This window comes from Stenella coeruleoalba (genome assembly GCF_951394435.1).
Source record: "Stenella coeruleoalba genome assembly, chromosome: 20".
NCBI classification, from domain to species: Eukaryota; Metazoa; Chordata; class Mammalia; order Artiodactyla; family Delphinidae; genus Stenella; species Stenella coeruleoalba.
In genome coordinates this window covers 14,151,362-14,171,736 of record NC_137166.1, presented here as the reverse complement: position 1 = coordinate 14,171,736, position 20,375 = coordinate 14,151,362, and the positions used below count along the sequence as shown (strand labels likewise).

The window sequence follows — 20,375 nt, the reverse complement described above, 5'->3', positions numbered from 1 at the left end:
GATGAAGTGGGTGGGCAAAGACCCAGGGAGAAGGCATTCCTGGGCAGATACAAGAAAATGGGCTGGAAGGAATTTTTTTTACTTGGTAGTTTATTGATATTTTAATAGTAACCATAATTGTTGTTCTAGTCATTAAAGCATGTGCTGTATTACTACCATTTTTATCAAGTTCCTCATGTCCATTCTTTTGATAATGTCCTGAAATATTAATGTAATTAACCTAAAATTTCCCATTTATTCCTGACCTAGGGAAGGTAGTACGTTCTACAGAATACTGATCATTTCTCAAGCCACTTGCATCCATATAGTTTTCTTCCCCCTTTGGAAAAGAATTGTGAAATTTCGTCTATTAGGCATGTTTTGTGCCTTCCAGAAAAACAAGTGGAATTGACTACCTTCAGAAATACAATATTCTATTTTACTAGATGGACTTTGGCTGTACAGAATTTTGACAGTCTTATTCTGTTATTTCCTCTGCTTAGGTCTCTTGGGTACCCTGAGTGAGAGAGAGTCAGAGATAAAAAACACAATCGTGAGAATTGAGAGGCAGAAGAATATTACAGGGCAAAAAGAGAGAATTAAGCTTTCGGTTTCCATGGGCATCTAGGAGTCCTCTGAGAAATCACAGCACAGTTGTGCTAGCCTTGTTTCTGAACTCTGGTACTGCTGGCTCAGGTCACACTTTTAAGATGCAGCAATTTTCTGAATGTTGAACACTTGATATTTTCTCAGAAATAAGGGTCTGAGAATTTAAAGATCTTTGGCCAAACTGGCCCTAAATGATTGGCTGACTGACATCAGTGAGCAGGGAAGACATTTCTGCTCCTTTATCCAGAATCCCTAGGGAAGCTTCAGCTTAATGTAACTAAGGCTTAAAAAGGGAGAGAAACTTGATAATTTCTTTATTACCATGTAAGTAACAGTAAACTATGCTTTGTCATCACCTAAGCCTGCGGAAAACATGTGGTTCAGCAATTCAGACTTTGAAAGCACAGCTCAAATTAATTTATTTTTCCCAAATCGGCATAGCATGTGAGCTCAGCAGAACCAGGTTGGGTGGGAGCCCAGATGGCTACCAAAGAGGAAAGATCTAGCTTTTTACTGCAACCCCCTTCCACTTCTTGTACCATTAGTCGTGAGTCACATTGCAAACGTGTGGGCGCTGACTCCTTGGAAAAGGACACTGGAAAGGAGAAAGGAGGACAGGGATCTGCTGAGAGCAAACTGTCCTTGACAAGTCACGGCTCTTCTGTCGGTGTGGTTTTCCCATTCTTCACCCTCCCTTTATTATTGTTTGTCCTCTCAGATCTTTGTGCTCAGATTAGAGAACCATTGGAGGTGGAGGGAGGCCTAGGGAAGTCTTAGAAACAGCAAGGTTCCTTATGGCTTATTAAATAAATTAAGACCCTTCGTTGTTGGAAGAAACGCATGTCTGCTGTCTCCAGAGAAAGGCATGAGCATCATGCACAACTACCTCAGCTCTGCAAAACTCCACTGGAATTTTCACCATACATGGGTTGGAGTATCTCACCCAAGATAGAACACACCTTTTGTGAAACTTTCTCTGACAGATGGCCAAATCTGAAACCCCTCTCTTAGAAACTTTTCTGGTCATTATGTTAAGAATCAAAACTTTACTAAATTCACAGTTTCTAGTCCTAGGAGATATACTGGACGAGAAAAATCTCCTTGCATGTCATGTGCCAATTCAATCTTTTCTCTCCATGATAATTAGGATAGTTTACCTTCAGTTTTTTAGCTTCTGTTTTTTCCCTGTATCTCTTTGAGACACTTCTCTTTGCCCCAAGTGACAATAGAGAGCCTCCCATTGATCTGAAAGGTGCTACAAGAGAATTGTGGGTAGCGACACAGATTATAGCTTCTAATCAGTGCTTTTATTTTTTTCTCTTATTGATTGATAGAAACTTGACTTTAAGAGGATGTTTTTATTTCCCAAGAGAAATTCTTTAAATTTTTCTTAAATATGATAAGATAGCTGAAGATATTTGATTATATAGTCAAGAATATTTCCATTTTGGTAGAACATGATGGAACTCATTACACATTATAGCTGCTCTTGAAGTCATTATTCACTGAGCTTGTTCTGAGCTGGCTGTACCCTACTCCACCAGGATAGCTTGATAAAGATCCTCCGGTGTTGACTGTATCATCCACAAGAACTTCCTGTGAGTCACCTTCCAAGTTACCTGAATGTTTGAGTATGAAGAGTGTCCTACTATGTTCACTAGACAGGAACACCAGGTCATGCTGGCTTCAATGAAGCCTGATTGTTGGTTATAGTGTTTTTAAATTTCTCCTGGCATTTTTTAAAAACAATATGAGAAAGGTGAGACCTGACATTTTGTTATAATTGCAGTAGGGTTCAGGAAGTTAAAGAAAAAAGTATTATAGAATCCCAGCTCTGCCACTTACTATTGATGTGGCCTTGGGTGAGATACGTAACTTCCTCTTGCCTTGGTTTTCTCATCTTTAAAATGGGGATAGTACTACTTCACAAGGTTATAAAGATTGGACTAGATAATGTATATCAGCATTTTAACACAGTGCTGGGAACATGAGCTCTCAGTTAATGGCTGAAAATATTATAGTTTGGAGTTATATACAGTTCAGTCTTGTATTGTGTCTAATCTCTTGTCAGATTAGAAAGTATGATCAGAAAGTATAACATTTGAGTGGGCAAACGTTTAGATTACTCTTCTAAGTGTAAGTTGGGAATTAAAATGCAGCTATTTTATATGATAAATTTAGGCCTTGAGTCATGTTGTAAACTACTTTCCAGATAAACCAAGTAAATTAAATGTGTACATAACCCTCTGTTCTTGCACTTTGGGTTTTGATTTTGCAAAATTTTCAGAAATAATTCTTCATTGGAAGGAAGGAAGGAGATGGGTAATAGGTGGGGGGGGGGGAAGAAAGGTGATTTTTAAAATATTTTATTTTTATTTAAAGATTTTCAATAGAGAATTTTTAAAGAGCCTCTTTAATCATTGCCCATATAATTTTAAAGGAGATCATTTTAATAGACACCTTTCTCATGATCGTATTAATGACCTGTCATGAACCAGTGGTGACATGTTCATAGGCAGCTTTCAGAAAGTCTCAGAACTGTCCCTGTCGAGTCACTTGGTTATTCGTGTTCCAGAAATTCCATTTCCAGAAATATTTAATATTGGGGCAAAAACTGCAAACATGGGAATTAACTTTAGACCTGAAAATTCAAAGTTGATTCCTTCTAGCAGGTCACTTGATTAATAAGTGAAAGGCAGTCATGGGTCTGAGGGAAAAACGAAACATTAAGACCAAGAAGGAAGGTAATTACAGTAAAAGTGAAGGCCATTTGGACAATTATTTTCAACAAACAAGATAATGGTCATTTACAGATTATATTCTCCAGACTCATCTCTCATTTGGAGCAGGAAAATGGACAGCGATGGGAAAGGAGTCATATATGGAAGGAAAGCAGAACAGCAGGGGGTTCTGTACGATGAGGCTGGTTTCACAGGACTGGGAGGAAAGGATATTGATGTCAGAGCCAGTAGGGAACATTCTGAATGTTTTGGCTTTCAGAAAGAAACTTTAGAACTGAGCAATAAAGAAAGAAAAATTATTTTCAGAGACATAGGTGACATGGAAGTTAACTTCAGAAGTGTGGGAAAAGTAATATGAAATGTATCAAAGATATATAAGTAGCAGTGGGGTCATGTTAGGCTGGTTGCCTGTTACTGGAGTTTGCTCTCTCTGATTTGGTAGCAAATGCTATAGTGAGTTTTTGCTGTAAAGAAATTGAAGTTCTTTAACTTTTATTTTAATCCCAACTGAAAAATAAAAGTGTCCTTCTGCATGTTCCTAGCTCACTTCAAATGACCTAATATTGAAAACATCCCTCTGTGGGAGGAAACTGAATGACCACACTTCTGTTTTTGTAGATACACTCAGCCCTCTTAATGCACATTACCTGATACAAGCCCAGGAGAGGTTTTAGCATAGGATTTGTCCTTGAATTGTCTCCGGGGGCTCAGTAAAAGCCCTAAATTACTACGTCCTAAGCACAACAAAACAGCTGCAGCCCAGGATAAGAAAGCACGGCACCCACAGTCCCATTCTCCCAGTCTGAAGAACCCCGTGGAGGAAGGGCTTCTCAGCTTCCAGGGGGCTCCGTATCAGACAGTCCGCTCCTGGATCCACTGCTCCCTCCTCTTGGAGGTTCTGGTTGCTTCTCTGTAGCATGTCTGTCCCACCGTTTTCCAACCCACCAGTCTGATAATCAGACTTCTTTGATGATGGGATGTGCAAGAGTGCTTCTGGGATAGAACTTAAGTTTGTTGCCTTCTTGTATGCACATGGACCCTGAATTTTCTTGTGTTTGAAAGTGGTCTGGCCCAGCTCAAACCGTAAGGCCCTTGAATTTTCACACATGTACCGAGCTTATCTGATTCCCAGCATATCCTTTTTGGGGCATTTCTTACCACTCTGGTGAGACTTTTCTAGCAGAGGATTTGTAGGGATCCAAGATGGCCCCAGTGGTCAGTTTGGATAGGAACAGGTTAGCTGTGTCCATTCTACACTTCTAAACAAAGCAGAGCCTAAACCCAGCAGGGGAATACATTTGTCTCATGGGTTAGGAGTAAGGCCAGGTCTTTAGACATTCTGAGATGGACTACCCACTGATACACCAGTGAATGGATGAGCCACTTTTTCTGCCTGGCCTCTCTGCTCATTCTGGCCACGAGTGTTCATAGCACTCCATATCACTAAAAACCCCCACAAATCAAAATGGGCCAGGTAGTCGCTGTTTATCAGAATAAAACAGATACCCATTTCAAGGTTTGGAAAAGCGCCACGGTGAAATGCGCAGATAAGCAAAAGTGCTTAGGACTTCCCTATGCCCTGAATGATCTCAAAAGTCCATGTCAGCTCTAAAATTGTATGACTTCTGTGGTTCCAGTTGAGGAGAAAATGGCAGAAGTAGACTGCAAAGATGAATAGGCATTTACCAATAACTGCACAGTGTGCAAACTGAGTGATATGAATGATTCAATAAATACGTTGAACACTTACTATGAGCCACTTCTGGTTTAGGTGCTGGAGATAGAGCAGCACCCACCCTCATGGAGCCTTCATGCTAGTGGGCTGATGTGGAAGTGAGAGCTCCTGGGACCCACATGACACCCACAGCCCTCACTGCTACTTCTTTTTTTTTTTTTTTAATATTTATTTATTTATTTGGCCGTGCCAGGTCTTAGCTGCGGCACACAGGATCTTTGTTGCCACGTGCGGGATCTTCATTGCAGCATGTGGTATCTAGTGTCCTGACCAGGGATCGAACCCAGGCCCCCTGCATTGGGAGTGCAGAGTCTTAACCACTGGGCCACCAGGGAAGTCCCCCTCACTGCTGCTTCTTGGAGACTCTGTGCCCTTCATGCTTCTGAAGCAGGGCGACGTTGCCTGAGAAGCACACTCACCAGGCTGTTACCTTCGTAAGCAAACCCAAATTGGCTCTAGTTTTCTGTTTTCCCCATCTTGTTTGACGTCTGCATTTTAAACCACTTTGCTCTCTGCTTGATTCTTTACTCCAGCACTATGTTCATTTCCAGCCAAACTGGAAATAGAACATGCATGTGGGACTGTCTGAAACTGGATCCTAATTATTTATCAAGTTGCCTTTCCTTAGTTTTCTATTCAGTTGGTAGGACCATTTATACATTTTTAGATGTGCTTATCACTGATGTTCTTGGCCTTATTTACAGAAACCATAGGAAAAAACCACATTTTCCCCCTAATTTTTCTGATACTTTCATCTTAGTCTTTCCAAGTGGCATAAGAATGACATCAGTCATAGCAAACAGTTATTTGCTGAGCTCTTACTGTGTACTGAATGTGGGTCAGAAAGCATTTGACCTGCATGATCCCTCGTCAGACCGTAGGAAACTCTTTGGGGCAGGTGCTATAGCATCTCCTTTTACAGCCCTGAAAAGTTACATGGTTAGTACAAAAATATTTTTCAAAAGATACCTCAAGGGGATTCTGATATGTTGCATTACAATTTCAAAACTTGGTTTTCTTATTGTGACTTTTGAGTAGTTTGAGTTAAAACGAGAAATAATATCACACTGGATCAGAACCAGAGTTTGATTTGGCCGTTGTTCTGCCTCGGGCCATTGCTGTTTTCACAGAATAAGAGTATTTCCTTATGCTGTCACTCAAAAGTTAGGAATGGTTTTTCCATCAGGTGAGTTAGATACTTCTTTCCCTGTGGCCTTTCTGGACCTTATATAGATAAGGCGCAGCACTTATCACGTATATTTCAAGATATTTGTGTACATTTTTATCATCTCTCTGAAGTGTGAGCTCCATGCAATCTTAGACCATACCTTTCTTCTTCTCTGAAGCCCAATGCTGGACACACAGTGGCATAAAATGAATGTTAATTAAATCCACAAATTTTAAAAATGCCCTAAACACCCTAGTTTCCTTTAGTAACTAATTATATATTCATAAACTCACTGAAATGATCTTTGAAGCTTGTTTCCAGCTTGTACCACCTTTTAACAAATAGTAGAAATTTCCTATCTGTTGGGTAAAATTGTGCTTTCTTTTATTTGTTGTCAAAATATTTCCTTCAAATTTCCTGGAGTTACAACAACAGCATTTAAAAGCAGTGCCTTCCCTCCATCATATTGTTTTTTAATGATTCTTTCATGTTTTTAGGAAGGTGATGTCTGGCCCAATTCATCAGCTGAAATCACTGTGTACTTTAACCCTCGGGAAGCCAAACTCTACCAGCAGACTGTTTACTGTGACATTTCAGGTAAAGACTTCTTCCGTGTGGTAAACTCAGGTTACCAAGTACCTAGAGCATGAAGTGATAAAGTGTGTGTGTGTGTGTGTGAGAGAGAGAGAGAGAGAGAGAGAGAGAGAGAGAGAGAGAATGTTCGGGCCATGTGCAGTGTATGATATCAATAGGGGAATGATGGAGTCAAGCTAGGCATGTCACACTTCTTTCTAGTACAGATCAAACTTTGAAGTACATTACAATTGTGGTGTGGTGGGTGGGGATGGGAAACCATGGGTCTGGGTTACCCTTTGATTTTTAGAGCAGTAAGAATATTACTTGACACCAATTCTCACAGTGTTATATCACAATGTTATATTTTGTTCTTTTTATAGTATTTGGCTACTTAATATTTTCCTTTTTAAGTTTTTATCATAATAATGCATGCCAAGTGAGATGGGAAGGCAGCCTGGCAGTGGCCAGAGCCACAAGGAGGGTGTACTAGTAGGGTGACAACCTGATGGCTTCAGGAGGTTGGATACATATAGAGGAGTTAAGCAAAAAAGTAAATATATTGAGGATAACAAGAGCCCGTATTTTTCACTCTCGAAGGGAGGAGATACAAATATGGGAAGGAGGAAGCCTAAGATGAGCCCTTTGGTATTGGAATGGAATTGGAGTTATCACTGTGAACTCAGGGTTGCTGATATGCATGGATATAGAAATAAATATAAATATATGTATATGTGTATGTACATACATATGCTTAATTCCTAGCTATGTTCATTGAGATGTCATGGAAGCTTTGAGACCCTAATAGCAATGAGCACAGCTAGCACCCGAAGGCTGGTTTCTAAATCCCACCCTCCACTCAGAAGGAACCTTGAAGAATTGATTGATTCTAGAACTGAGGCAGAGAAAGAGCAAGATGAGCCTGGAACATCCTTTTGTGCTGGAAAATAAGGAAATGTGTAAAGAAAGACAGATATGTCAAAATGACACAGAAGCCGGCAAAGAGACTCTCCCTGACCAAATTTGGAACAAGTCGAGAATCAAAATAAATAATGACACTAATAGATTATAATCAATTGAATAAACAGGAATCTATGAATCTACTCAATAAAATTTGCCATTTGGCAATCATAGTAATAACCAATTCTGGTGAAAATCACCAATGGCTTAAAAACTAATAGGTGAAAGGGAGGTGTGGAACAGGCTTTAACATAGTCTCAAAATATTCTCCCTCAAAATACTTACTAATCATAAAGAGGAGAAAATTAACTTTACACTAAACAAACCTGGTAGATGTCATTTTAGTTACTACCAGCAAATAGAGCAAATCAATATTGTGTATCACCCGCTGGAATGCAAAGAAAACACAGCATGTCTTCAATGATATTAGGACCAAAATACCTAACTTGAGTCTAATAACAAGGAAGCATCAGACTAACCCAAATTGAAGGACAAAACGAGATGACCGGCTTGTATTCTTCAAAAAATATCAAAAAATTTAAGAAGAAAAGACTCAACAACTGCTCCAGATTGAAGGAGACCTGGGAGACATGATATCTGGATGCAACATGTGAGCATGGATTGGATCCTTTGCTACAAAGGGGATTATTGGGCAAAGGATGTATAGAAGTTCTTTGCACTACTCTGGAGGCTTTTCTGTATTTTAAAAATGTTTCAGAATTTTTAGAAAAGCTGATGCCAGTAAATAAGTAAAACATGCATATAGTAATATGAAGCTAAATAACAGTCTGTTTCTCCAGTACTGCTTCCAAGAAGTGCCTTTACGTGTTTCTTGTGGTGGTAATGTCCCTTGCTGATTCTATGCTTGTATGGCTATTTGTTGATTTATCCATTTTATATACTACTTGTGAGTCCTCATTATGAAAGATGAAGATTTAGTTCACCTCTGTCTCCTCTACCGCTTCCTGGGCTTATTGGTTTATAATTTACATGCAATGAAATTCACCCTTTTTTGGTGTACAGTTCTGTGAACTTTGGCAAACCTAAACAGGGATGTAACCACCACCAAAAGCAAGTGTAGAATATCTCCATCACCCCATAACATTTCCTCATGCTCCTTTACAGGCAATTCTATCCCCCACCTTAGCCCCTGGCAACCCAATTATTTTTATTATATTTATTTTATTTTATGAGTTTTATTTATAGCCTTAAATAACTTTTATTTATATACTTAAAACTATATTTTTGGATCCATCAGCTCTACAGTATCTCTGGATGTATAAAGATATTGGAACCCCTAACCTGCCCACTGCAGTTAACCCTATTTCTCCCTCTTCTGTGAGTTACTCTGCTTTGTGTTGTCATGGTTGATAACCACATTCAAGTCTTCTATTTTGTCTACATAAATTTTATACACTGAAGGGTCAAATTGTATTCTGAGATTACATTTTATATTCTGTTGGTTGACTGTTCTGACCCTTAGACACTCAAAGAATGTCCTTAAGGTCTGTATCTTGTAGATTCTCTTTCTTTACTGTCCACCACTTAACTATACCTTGTTTTAGCTTACTTCATAATTGACTTGACTCTTTTGTACAGCTTTTGGTATTTTTCCCCCCTGTGGTTTCTAATTCCTCATTTCTTTATTCCTATCTAATTTCAGAATTCATGTCCTTCTTCTCCTTGAAGACATTTCCTCAGAGCCCACCAGCTTTTTATTCTAATTTAGATCAGTTACCTCCTGCACAGTTTTTATCCAGGAATTTTTCTTTAATTTCCATGTGTGTTCCATTATATCTTTTGACTCTCACTTTGCTCAAGTAACTTCCTCAGAAAAAGTGTATCTAGGTGGGAAACTTTGACCCTTGCCTGCAGGAAAATGTCTTATTCTGCCTCCATACCAACTTGAGAGTTTAGCTGACTGTAGAATTCTAGGTTCAAAATAATTTCTCCTCAGAACTTCGAAGCCATAGTGCCAACTTTATTGTAAAAATCCAGAAGTTTGAAGGCCACCCAATTCTCCTTCCTTTATAGGTGGCCTTGTATTTCTCTCTCATCTTTTCTAGGGTTTTTGTTTTCGTTTTTTTCCTTTTTTTGTACTTGGGGTCTGAAATGTCATGAAGCTGTGTCCAAGAGTGAGTTTTCCTAGTTCGTTTTCTTCAGCTTCCTATGGGCCATTTGAGTCTGGTTACTCATGTGTCCCTTCCAGCTCTGGGAAATTTTTTTTTTACATACTTCCCTCCTTTTTCTTTCTTTTTTTTTTCTTTTCATTTTATTCTTCCGGAAATCTTAACATTCCAAAGTTAGACCTACAGGATTGATTGTCTGTTGTCAAACAACAAGATTTTAATCCTCAAACATGAATAATAAATAATATTAAATGCCATTTAAAGTAATTAAATAAGGATGCCCAGAGAATTACTGACATTTATTAGTCAGAAAAATCCAGGGTAGCAGGTATGCATCCATAGGTTTACTTCCAATGTCTTCTGGTCTGTGGTTATCTGTTTGTATATAAGAATAAGAAAATGAGTTTAATTTTCAGGGTAGCTAGTGCTACTTACTTCTGCTGTTTAATGTGTAGGTCTCCCAGGAATATAACCGTGGTGATTTTAAACTTGGGGGGAGAGTAATAAGAGTACACAATCATTAGTATCCCCAAGTGCAAAAATTCCACTATTCTGCAATATCTTGTTTTCAGTCCATATCTATGGACTGTTTTCAGTCCATATCTGTGCAGTTACTTTTCTCTTTGTGTAAAGGAGTCAGGCAGTCTACAGGGGGCTGCTTAACCCAAGACTCTGCCACCCTCCACCCACCCCAGGTATGTATCCCTTCCTGATGATATTTCCTGCACCTTCCCTGGATGTAACCATCACCTTGACTTTTATGATAGTCATTTTCTTGTTTTCATATATAATTTTACCACCTATGTATTCATCCCTAAGCAAAATAGTGTAGTTTTACCTGTTTTAAAAATTTATATGTTGAAATCATACTCTATGTCTTAAGCTGTTAGCACTAGGAAGATAAAGCCATTCAATAAATACTCATTAAATGAATGAGCAAATAAATGAAAAAAATTAAGGAATGAGTGAATGAATCCTAGTTTGATCTGCTCTCTCCCTTGCCCATGGATGCTAGATTCTCAAGATGGCCCTAGAATGAATGAAGAATGGACTAGGAGTTTCTGGATTGACAGGTCTGTTTTCACACTTCAGACCAGCATCATCTAGCCCGGACTTCTTTTTTTTTTTTTTTTTAAATAAATTTATTTATTTTATTTATATTTATTTTTGGCTATGTTGGGTCTTCGTTGCTGTGTGTGGGCTTTCTGTAGTTGAGGTGAGCGGGGGCTACTCTTCGTTGCTGTGCGCAGGCTTCTCATTGCGGTGGCTTCTCTTGTTGCAGAGCACGGGCTCTAGGTGCACGGGCTTCAGTAGTTGTGGTACATGGGCTCAGTAGTTGTGGCTCGCAGGCTCTAGAGCGCAGGCTCAGTAGTTGTGGTGCATGGGCTTAGTTGCTCCATGGCATGTGGGATTTTCCTGGACCAGGGCTCAAACCTGTGTCCCCTGCACTGGCAGGCAGATTCTTAACCACTGCGCCACCAGGGAAGCCCCTTCCCTGGACTTCTTAATGGATCTGGAGGAAATGTTGGTATATCAGTGTTCAGACATAGGCTGGAAATGGTCCAGTGGCCCCCACATCACAGGTGCTGGGACCTCCCTCCCAACAATGGCTTCCCTGGGATGTTGTGCTTGGCCATATTCCAGGGGGCTGGCTGCTCTCCAGGAGGTTCCCAAACATTACATAACTAATTGCATTTATCTATTGTTTCCTTTGCAATTCTGAATTCTGCCACAGAATTCACATCCTGGGTAAACTGAACGGTGTAATTTTCCATCTCCATGACATTCTTCTTTATTTTGTTAGTGGTTTATTAAAAGATAGGATTGCCAGGGAAGGGTTTTGTTTACATAGTAATTCCATATTGTCTTCCCTGTAAATTCTGTGCAATTCTGTGTCTTTTCAAGGGCTGGTGCTGATTCCTTACTATTATCTTCAAAGGTTGGTAAAACCTCCTGGTTTTAGGCCACTAAGAAATACTTCGTAGGCAAATAGAAAAGCTCCTTCCCTCGTTTTGTTTTGCTTTGCTTTTGTTTTCCTATATGCTTTGAGCATATAAAAGCAAATACATATAGATATGCTTTTCCTCATACCATTTTACATAAATGACAGCATACTTTACACAGTAGTTCTAACACTGCTTTTTAAATATTTCTTAGAGATTATTCCGTAACGTAAATAAAAAGGGGCCATTCTTTTTCATGGTTGTATAGGAATTCTTTGTATTTACATACCACAGTTTGACTTCTCACCTTTTGTCACTGAGAAATAGAACACAGATTCAGAAATGTACATAACGTGTGCTGTGGTAGGCAGAGTAATGGCCTCCCCAAGATGTCCATGTCCCCAGCATCTGTGGATATGTTACTGTGTATATGTTACCTTGCATGGCAAAGGGGAATTAGGGCAGAAAATGGAATTTAGGTTACTAATGAGCTTACCTTAAGATAAGGACAATGTCCTGGGTGCCTCAATAATAATCACAAGGGTCCTTAAATGTTCAAGAGGGAGGCAGAAGGATCAGTCTCAGTGTCGGAATGATGCCTTATGAGAAAGACTCTACCAGCCATTTCTGGCTTTGAAGCTAGAGGACCAAAGAATTCAAGCAGCCTCTAGGAAAGGAAAAGGCAAGAAAATGGATTTTCTCCTAGACCATCCAGAAAGGAACGCAGCCCTGCCAACACCTTGATTTTAGCCCAGTGAGACCCATTTTGGATTTGGACCTCTAGAACTTTTAAGATAGTAAGTTTGTATGTTAAGCCACTACGTTTGTGGTAATTTGTTCTAGCAGCAATGGGGAACTAATACACACACATGTACAGTATAACAAATAATTATAGGCAGACATTATGTAATTGCCACCAAGATCAATAATAGAATAATTCCAGCCTCAATAAGCCCCCCTGTGTATTCTTTCCCGATCACACTCCCTTCACCCCAACCTCTCCCTGAGATAATCACCATTCTATCCTTCATGATCATTATTTCCTTGCTTTCATTTATAGCTTATACTCCCATGTGTGTATAACTAAACATTACAATTTAGTACTGCCTGCCTTTGGAATGTACATAATTGGAATCAATCTGCATGTCTCATCCACGTTGTTGCTCGTAGCTCTAGTTGCATTTCATTTTCATTGTTGTATAGTGTTCCATTGTGTGAATGTATGTTCAGAGACAGGAAGTAGCAGGGAAGGCCAGTGTCATTGGTTTTGGGGAGGCCGCTCGGGATGCATGAAATTTAACCCACATCTCCAACTACAACCTTTTCTTCTTTTGAAAGCTTTTATATCAAGGCACCATGAGTACAGAGATGCACAGAAAGGCATAGAATTGCCCTCAGAAAGGCATAGAATTGAGTGGGGGGAAACTGACACATAAATCAACAGTTACGTAATGCCATACAGTGAATGAATGATAATAGTTGAAAAGAATACAGGACACACAGCTTAGTCTTGAAATATATGTTAGTCAAGTGAAAAAAAGGAGGGGCTGGGCACAAGAAGCAGGGAAACACTTGTGAAAACACATAGAGAAACACTATGTAAAAATATACCATGAGCATGAAATGACAAATAACTGCAAGTTCCTGGGGTGTGAAACAGAGAGAGACAGAGAAACTTGGGAGGGGACAGGCGGGGGCAGGAAATGAAGCTGGAGGCTGGTGTAGTAGGTGGGAACCAGTTCTTGGAGGGCTGCCCTTGTCTGCCCTCACCCAGAGTGAGTAAGGAATCACTGAAGGGCTCTAAGCAGGGGAGTGATCTGCTCAGACATGAATATGGCAAATACAACATCATTAAAATCTTTTCAGTTAATCTGAAACTGAATTTTTTTCTTCATTTAAAATTTTCATATTTCCTTAGAAGTAGTTAAACCTGTATGTTAGATATTTATAAAGACTTGCTGATAGTTTGATCTAGGTCTCAAAACTGATCTTTCATGTATCTTGACTTAACAATGGAACGTGTAAATACCTGATTTAATCATGAAGATTGCCTTTTAAAAAAAATGAAACTCAAAGGGAAACTACACATATTTGGTTTGGATCACCATATGGGAACTTCAAAGGAAGTAACACTTTCTGATTTCAATTGTGAAATATATTGCTAGATAACCTCGTTAATGGGTGCTTCAGAGTCAAATGCAGAAAAGCAGCATGTTGGAAATGACTCCAGACATACCCGCTTCCTTTAAAGACCCAATTAATATGAACCTTATTGTCCATTTTCATTCTGTGCATCATAAGAGAAACATCTGAGTTTTTAGCACAATTTGAGGCTTTTGAGTTTAATCCTAATTAAACTAAAGAATGGAGATTTAGGAAAGGAAAAGCTAAATCACCCCAATCATTAAAAACATTTTTGGATTTTCAGAGTAATAAGCGAGTAATACTCTACATATTTATAAGCTGTCTTTCTCAAAACTCATCAGATTGCAACCTGATAATGATATAAAGTATCTTAGTCCTATGAATGAGAAATTATTTTCTGGATCAACTACTTTAGATTATATTTATTTTAAATTGCATTTTCAGTTATCAAATATTTCAAACATAAAGAAAAATACAGGGAATAATATACCAATGTCTTTTATACATACCCAAATTTAGGAAAACTTGAACAAATAGAAACGCCCATGTTTTTGGTCAGGAAAATCAACATTATAAATAGGTCAATTCGCCCTGTAAATGCAACATGATCCCAATGGTAATATCAGTAAGGTTGTTTTGTTTAATTGGGTGGATTCTAAAATTCTTATGGAAGAAATAAATGTAAGTAGGGTTGCCTAGAAAATTCAACAAGAATACTGTGGGAGGACTAGCTCCACCATATATTAAAACATTAAAACCTATAGTAAATACAGTTGTATGTATGGTTTATGAACATGAAGAGAAAGTAGCCATCAAATCAATATTTATTTTTCTTTTCAACCATCATCAGCAGCAGCAGCAGCAGCAGCATGTCCTAATCCCCTAAATCCTACCCTCCCCCAAATCCTTATTTCCCATAATATATATTATTTCCCATTTCCTATAATATAATATAAATTTTGATCCCATACCTATACATGGGACTTGGATTTCTCATAGGGGCCTTTTCCCCCTATTCAGATTGCAAGGTAGAGGACAAGCTTCATCACTGCTCCCTTAGACCAATAGGTAGAATTTTTCTAGTTTCCTTTTTAGAAAGAGGCATCCTTTCCAAGGTCCTAATGTGTCCTATGTGAGCAAAATAAAAACCCTAATTTGCTTAAGTCACTTTGTTCTGTTTATCTTTTGATGCATAACAAACCATCCTAAATTTAGTGGCTTCAAACAACGAGCAATCACTTATTTTGCACAGATCTGTGATTCAGGATTCAGCAAGGACAGCTCTCTTTGCTCCACATGAAGACAGCTGGACACGCTTGAAGGTAGAAGCTGATTTCATTTTTTAGCTCATCCATCTATATATCTGGCATTTGATCCTGGCTGTTGGCAGGGACCTCAGCAGGTTCTGTTTGCTGGAACCTATCAGTGGCCTCTCCATGTGGCTGCTTGCTTCCTCATAGCGTGAACAATGGACTGAATTGTTGAGATGAGAAATGTACTGCAGTCTAATTTTAATTTCTTTAGGTTATCTGTCTTTCTGTCAGATTGATATTAAGAATTACTTTATGCTTTGATGTTCTACAGTTTCACTGAGATGGATTTGCCTTTATCCTACTTGATATGCTTCTTTAATTTAAGAACCTTTAATCAATTCTGGAAAATTCTCAGCAATTATCTCTTCAGTGTTATTTTCATCTTATTATCTCAATTTTTTCCTTCTGTAAATTCTTTTAGATATATGTCTTTCCCATGGAATTGCAGAGTCTTTTAACTTCTCCTAATATATTTTTGATTTCTTCATCTCTGTATGATACATTCTGGGGTTTTTTCCCAAGATCTTTCTTCTAGTTGACTAATTCTTCAGCTATTTCTACTCTGGTATATTTATCTATTCAGTTTTTATTTCATCAACTTGATTTTTCAGTTTTAGAAATTCTGTTTGGTTTTAATACTTTCATTTTTGTCTCCTTCAAATGGTTTCTCTTTCTTCATTTACCTCTTTAAAGATTTTGAGAATGCTATGTTAGAGTTTATTTAAGACTATTCTATTATCTCAAGCTCTTGGGATACTAATTTTCATGTTTTCAGTAACCACTGATTTTCCTCATGTTGATTCTTCACATGGCTTGAAATGTTTGTGTTGTTAGCTCATCTTTAGCATGTGCTATGGAATGAACGTTTGTGGCCCTGCCCCCTTGCCCCAAAATTCATATTTTGAAACATAATACTCAATGTGATGGTATTTGGAGGTGGGAACTTTGGAGGTGATTAGGTAGAGGGCAGAGCCTTCATGAATGTGGTTAGTGCCCTTTATAAAAGAGACCCCAGAAAGCTCCATTGCCCATTCTTCCATGTGAGTGAGACGACAGCATCTGTGAAGCAGGAAGAGGGCTCTCACCAGACATTGGATCTGCCAGCACCTTGATCTTGGACTTCCCGGGCTCCAGAACTGTGAGAAATAAATGTTTGTTGTTTAAGTCACCCAGTCTGTGGTATTTTATTACAGCAACCCAAACAGACTAAGACAGTATGGGTACTGGATCATGGAGGTGTTCCTTCAGAACAATTTTTTATTTCTTCAAGACTTTACAGCTTTTATTTTCACAGCTTCTGATTCTTTCACTATAATATAATATAAATTTGGATACCATACCTATACATGGGACTTGGATTTCTCATAGGGGCCTTTTCCCCCTATTCAGATTGCAAGGTAGGGGACAAGCTTCATCACTGCTCCCTTAGACCAATAGGTAGAATTTTTCTAGTTTCCTTTTTAGAAAGAGGCATCCTTTCCAAGGTCCTAAATTTATGCAGGGATCGAAGTTCAGTTCCTCATTCCCAGATAGGAACAAAGCCATATGCCCTATTTCTATGAGGGTGTTTAAACTGAAGCCATTAGACCATAAGGCTGTATGTACTTTAAAAATCTCTGAGCTCCCTTTTTATTTCTAGCACCTGGTGTTTTCCTTTCTTTCTTTTGGGCTTGGATAAGTATTAAAACTATATGTTTGTCATACTTTTAATAATTTTTTTTGTATTTGAAGTGGAAGGATGTGCTGAGTCAGCTTACCCTGCCCTGTTGTCAGAAGTTAATATAGTTAACAATGTTCATATCTTTCTTGAGGTAATATCCTTAGAGAATCTGCATAGAGTCACTCTGGCTGCTCATTAAAAATGTAGGTTCTTGGGTTTCACCTATGTTTTTTGAATTAAAATCTGTGGAGATAGTGCTAAAGAATATTTTGACAAGGACTGAAAATTAAGTGTGTAACAAGGTTGCAGGATACAAGATTTATATAGAGAGAAATCAATTATGTTTCTAGACAATGAACAATGGAAATTGAATTTTTAAAAAGCAATATTACTTATAATACAATAGCATTAAGAAATATGAACTACTTAAAGATAAATTTGACAAAAGTTGTGGAAGACCTGTACACTGAAAACTATAAAACATTGCTGAGAGGGCTTCCCTGGTGACACAGTGGTTGAGAGTCTGCCTGCCGATGCAGGGGACACGGGTTCGTGCCCCAGTCCGGGAAGATCCCACATGCCGCGGAGCGGCTGGGCCCGTGAGCCATGGCCGCTGAGCCTGCGCGTCCGGAGCCTGTGCTCCGCAACGGGAGAGGCCACAACAGTGAGAGGCCCGTGTACTGAAAAAAAAAAAGAAAAAAAAAAAACACATTGCTGAGAGAAATTAAAAACCTAAATAAATGGAGAACTGTACCTTGTTAATAGGTGGGTAAATTAAATATTAAGATGTCATTTCCCCCCAAAATTCATCTTTAGATTCAATGCAATTCCAATAAAAATCCAAACAGCTTTTTCTTGGTAGAAATTGACAAGCTCATTCTAAAATTCATATGGAAATGCAAAGAATTTAGAATAATCCAAACAACTTTGGAATAGAAGAACAAAATTGGAAGACTACTATGACCTGATTTCAAGACAACTTCTAAGCTATGGTAGTCAAGATAATCCAGCATAATATCCCCAACTAAAAATTCTTAACTTAATCACATCTTTTGTCATATAATAGTCACCTTTTTTGCCATATGAAATAATACTTATAGGTTACAGGAATTAGGACGTGGATATCTTTGGGGGCCATTATTCAGCCTACCACAGATCCTATGTGGGTGCCCAGTTGTTTTAGCTCTTTATACTGTGTGGTCCACCTTTCTGTACTGATTTTCAACACCTGCTCTGTCATAAGTCAAATCTGCATATGTGTGCATTTATTCTGAGTTCTGTATTCTGTTTCCTTAGTCATTTTGCACTTTCTGCCCCAAGACCACACTATCATAATTACAATAGATTTACAACAGACTTTAATATATGAAAGGGCAAGTCCTCTCAATTTATTTTTCTTTAGTAATGTCTTGGTTGTTACTGGCCCTTTGATTTTACACTTAAATTTTATAATGAACCATCAGATTCCTCCAAATTTTACCTGCTGGCATTTTGTTTAGTAGAGCATTAAAATTATATAGATCAGTTTGAGGAAAATTGACAATTTTATAATATTGAGTCTCCCATTTCAAGAACATAACCTAGTTCTCCATTTATTTAGATCTTTCCTAATATCTTTCAGTAAAGTTTTACAGTTTGTTCCTTGAAAGTCTTAAGTATATTTTGTTAGATTTATTTCTAGGTACTTTATATTTTTGTTGCTATTGTAAAATTAATATCTTGAAAATTAATTTTTTGACTCTTGCTGTATATAGAAATGCAGTTGACTTTTGTATTTGATTTGGTAACCATCATTCTTTATCTTATTAATTTTAAAAAGTATTTATAGGTTCTTTAGGATTTTTCAGGTAGGTAGTCATAAAATCTGTGAATTATGACCATTTGTTCTTCCTATTTATACATCTCCCCCCCTTTTTCTTGTCTTACTGCACAGGAATGGAGCTCAAGTATCATATTGAACATCTAATATATATATCTTAGATGGCAAGTTTTTGAAAGCCCATGGTTACATTTTCTGGTATTTAATGCAATATGATCTATTGCATTCACAGATTTTAGGGCTGTGAAAGGGGTTCTATAGTACATCTCCCTGCTTCTCGTGTGTGAAACCAGGACACTGTAATCATAGATGAGAAGCTTCCCTATTTTAAAAACATTTTAATATTTTGCTCTTCTAATAAGGAATCTGACCTTAGAGCTTACTAGTTCTTTCAAGCTTGTCCATCTTGCTGCCTTTTGCCAAAATCCCTGCTTCAAAAATCTTGTGGAAACATAGCATTTGTAATGTAACACTAAAATTTAGACTAACTCTTACAAACACAAGCCTGGGTATTACTTTACTCCTATTCTGTCCTGGGTTAGGGAAATGGCTAGCTACAAATAAGAAAGTCTCCTTTGAAGTAATTAATAATTCCCAAAGAAACATTGGCTCACTGCTTTTGTACAACACATCTCCTTTTCTCTCTTTTTTTTTTTTTTTTTTATTAAGGAAGGCAGTCAAGATAACAGATTGGGAAAGCTTTAAGCCTGACAGTTATAAATAGTCTTGCAGTTTATTCCACAATGTATTTGCAGTTCTCTTCCTTTGCCGTTCTGAAAGTTGGATCTCTGTCAGAATACTTTTCTCTTGACCAAGGAGTACAAATCATTGCCTTCAAAACAGGTTTGAAGATTAAAACTCTAAAATAATGGAGTAGGGTGATAAGGTTTGGGCTCTCTGAGAATTTTACTGATGCTCTAGAGTGTTGGCAAACCAACACTGATCTTTAGAGGAACTTCTTTCCCAGGGATCACATGGATTGGGAGAACCCTTTGAATAAATGAGCTGTTTCCAGATATTGCTAAGATTGCTCTTGTTTCTTGTAATCAAAGCAATACTTGCCTAATGACCACTGTGTTGCCAAGCACTAGAGGGGACCCAGAGACAAGTATTCTTGTCTTTAAAAGGACAGTCATGGAGAGGAAGCATTAAAGATACAGACGCTGAATAGCAATAGAAGACAGTGGAACATAAAATGTCACAAGGCATTATTATGATAATAAATTAATATTATTAATAACAACCAATAATATCACTTGGTTGTTCAAAGTGTATTTGCTCTAATACTGAAAATTACATCTAACAGAGCATCAAAATAATTTTGAATGTTCAAAATGTTACACACAGAGCAAATACATAATTTTTCCCTAAATAACTTGAAATTTTAGTGGTGCAAATTTAAGGAAAACCTATTAAATTATCAAATATTTTTGAGTATTGATTTTTGAGGGAGAACATGGAAAGACAGACACCATTAAAACTGTTGATGTTTTTGTGTAAATTAGTACAACCATTCTAGAAGGCAATATGGCCATAGCTGTCAAACTGTCAAATGTGTATCCTTTTGTTCTGGCATTCTACTTCCTATAGTGGTGGTATAG

General features: G+C 38.0%; 1 protein-coding gene across 7 annotated transcripts in view; it reads left to right on the top strand.

Moving 5' to 3' along the window:
- The window catches only part of HYDIN (HYDIN axonemal central pair apparatus protein), a 432,533-nt gene that overhangs the window by 161,096 nt on the left and 251,062 nt on the right, over window positions 1–20,375 (top strand). For all 7 annotated transcript variants that reach the window (XM_079907197.1, XM_079907191.1, XM_079907192.1 and 4 more), the window contains one exon: window positions 6,730–6,829. In XM_079907197.1, the coding sequence (XP_079763323.1) occupies window positions 6,730–6,829 (100 nt within the window). The remainder of the gene's footprint in view (window positions 1–6,729; window positions 6,830–20,375) is intronic.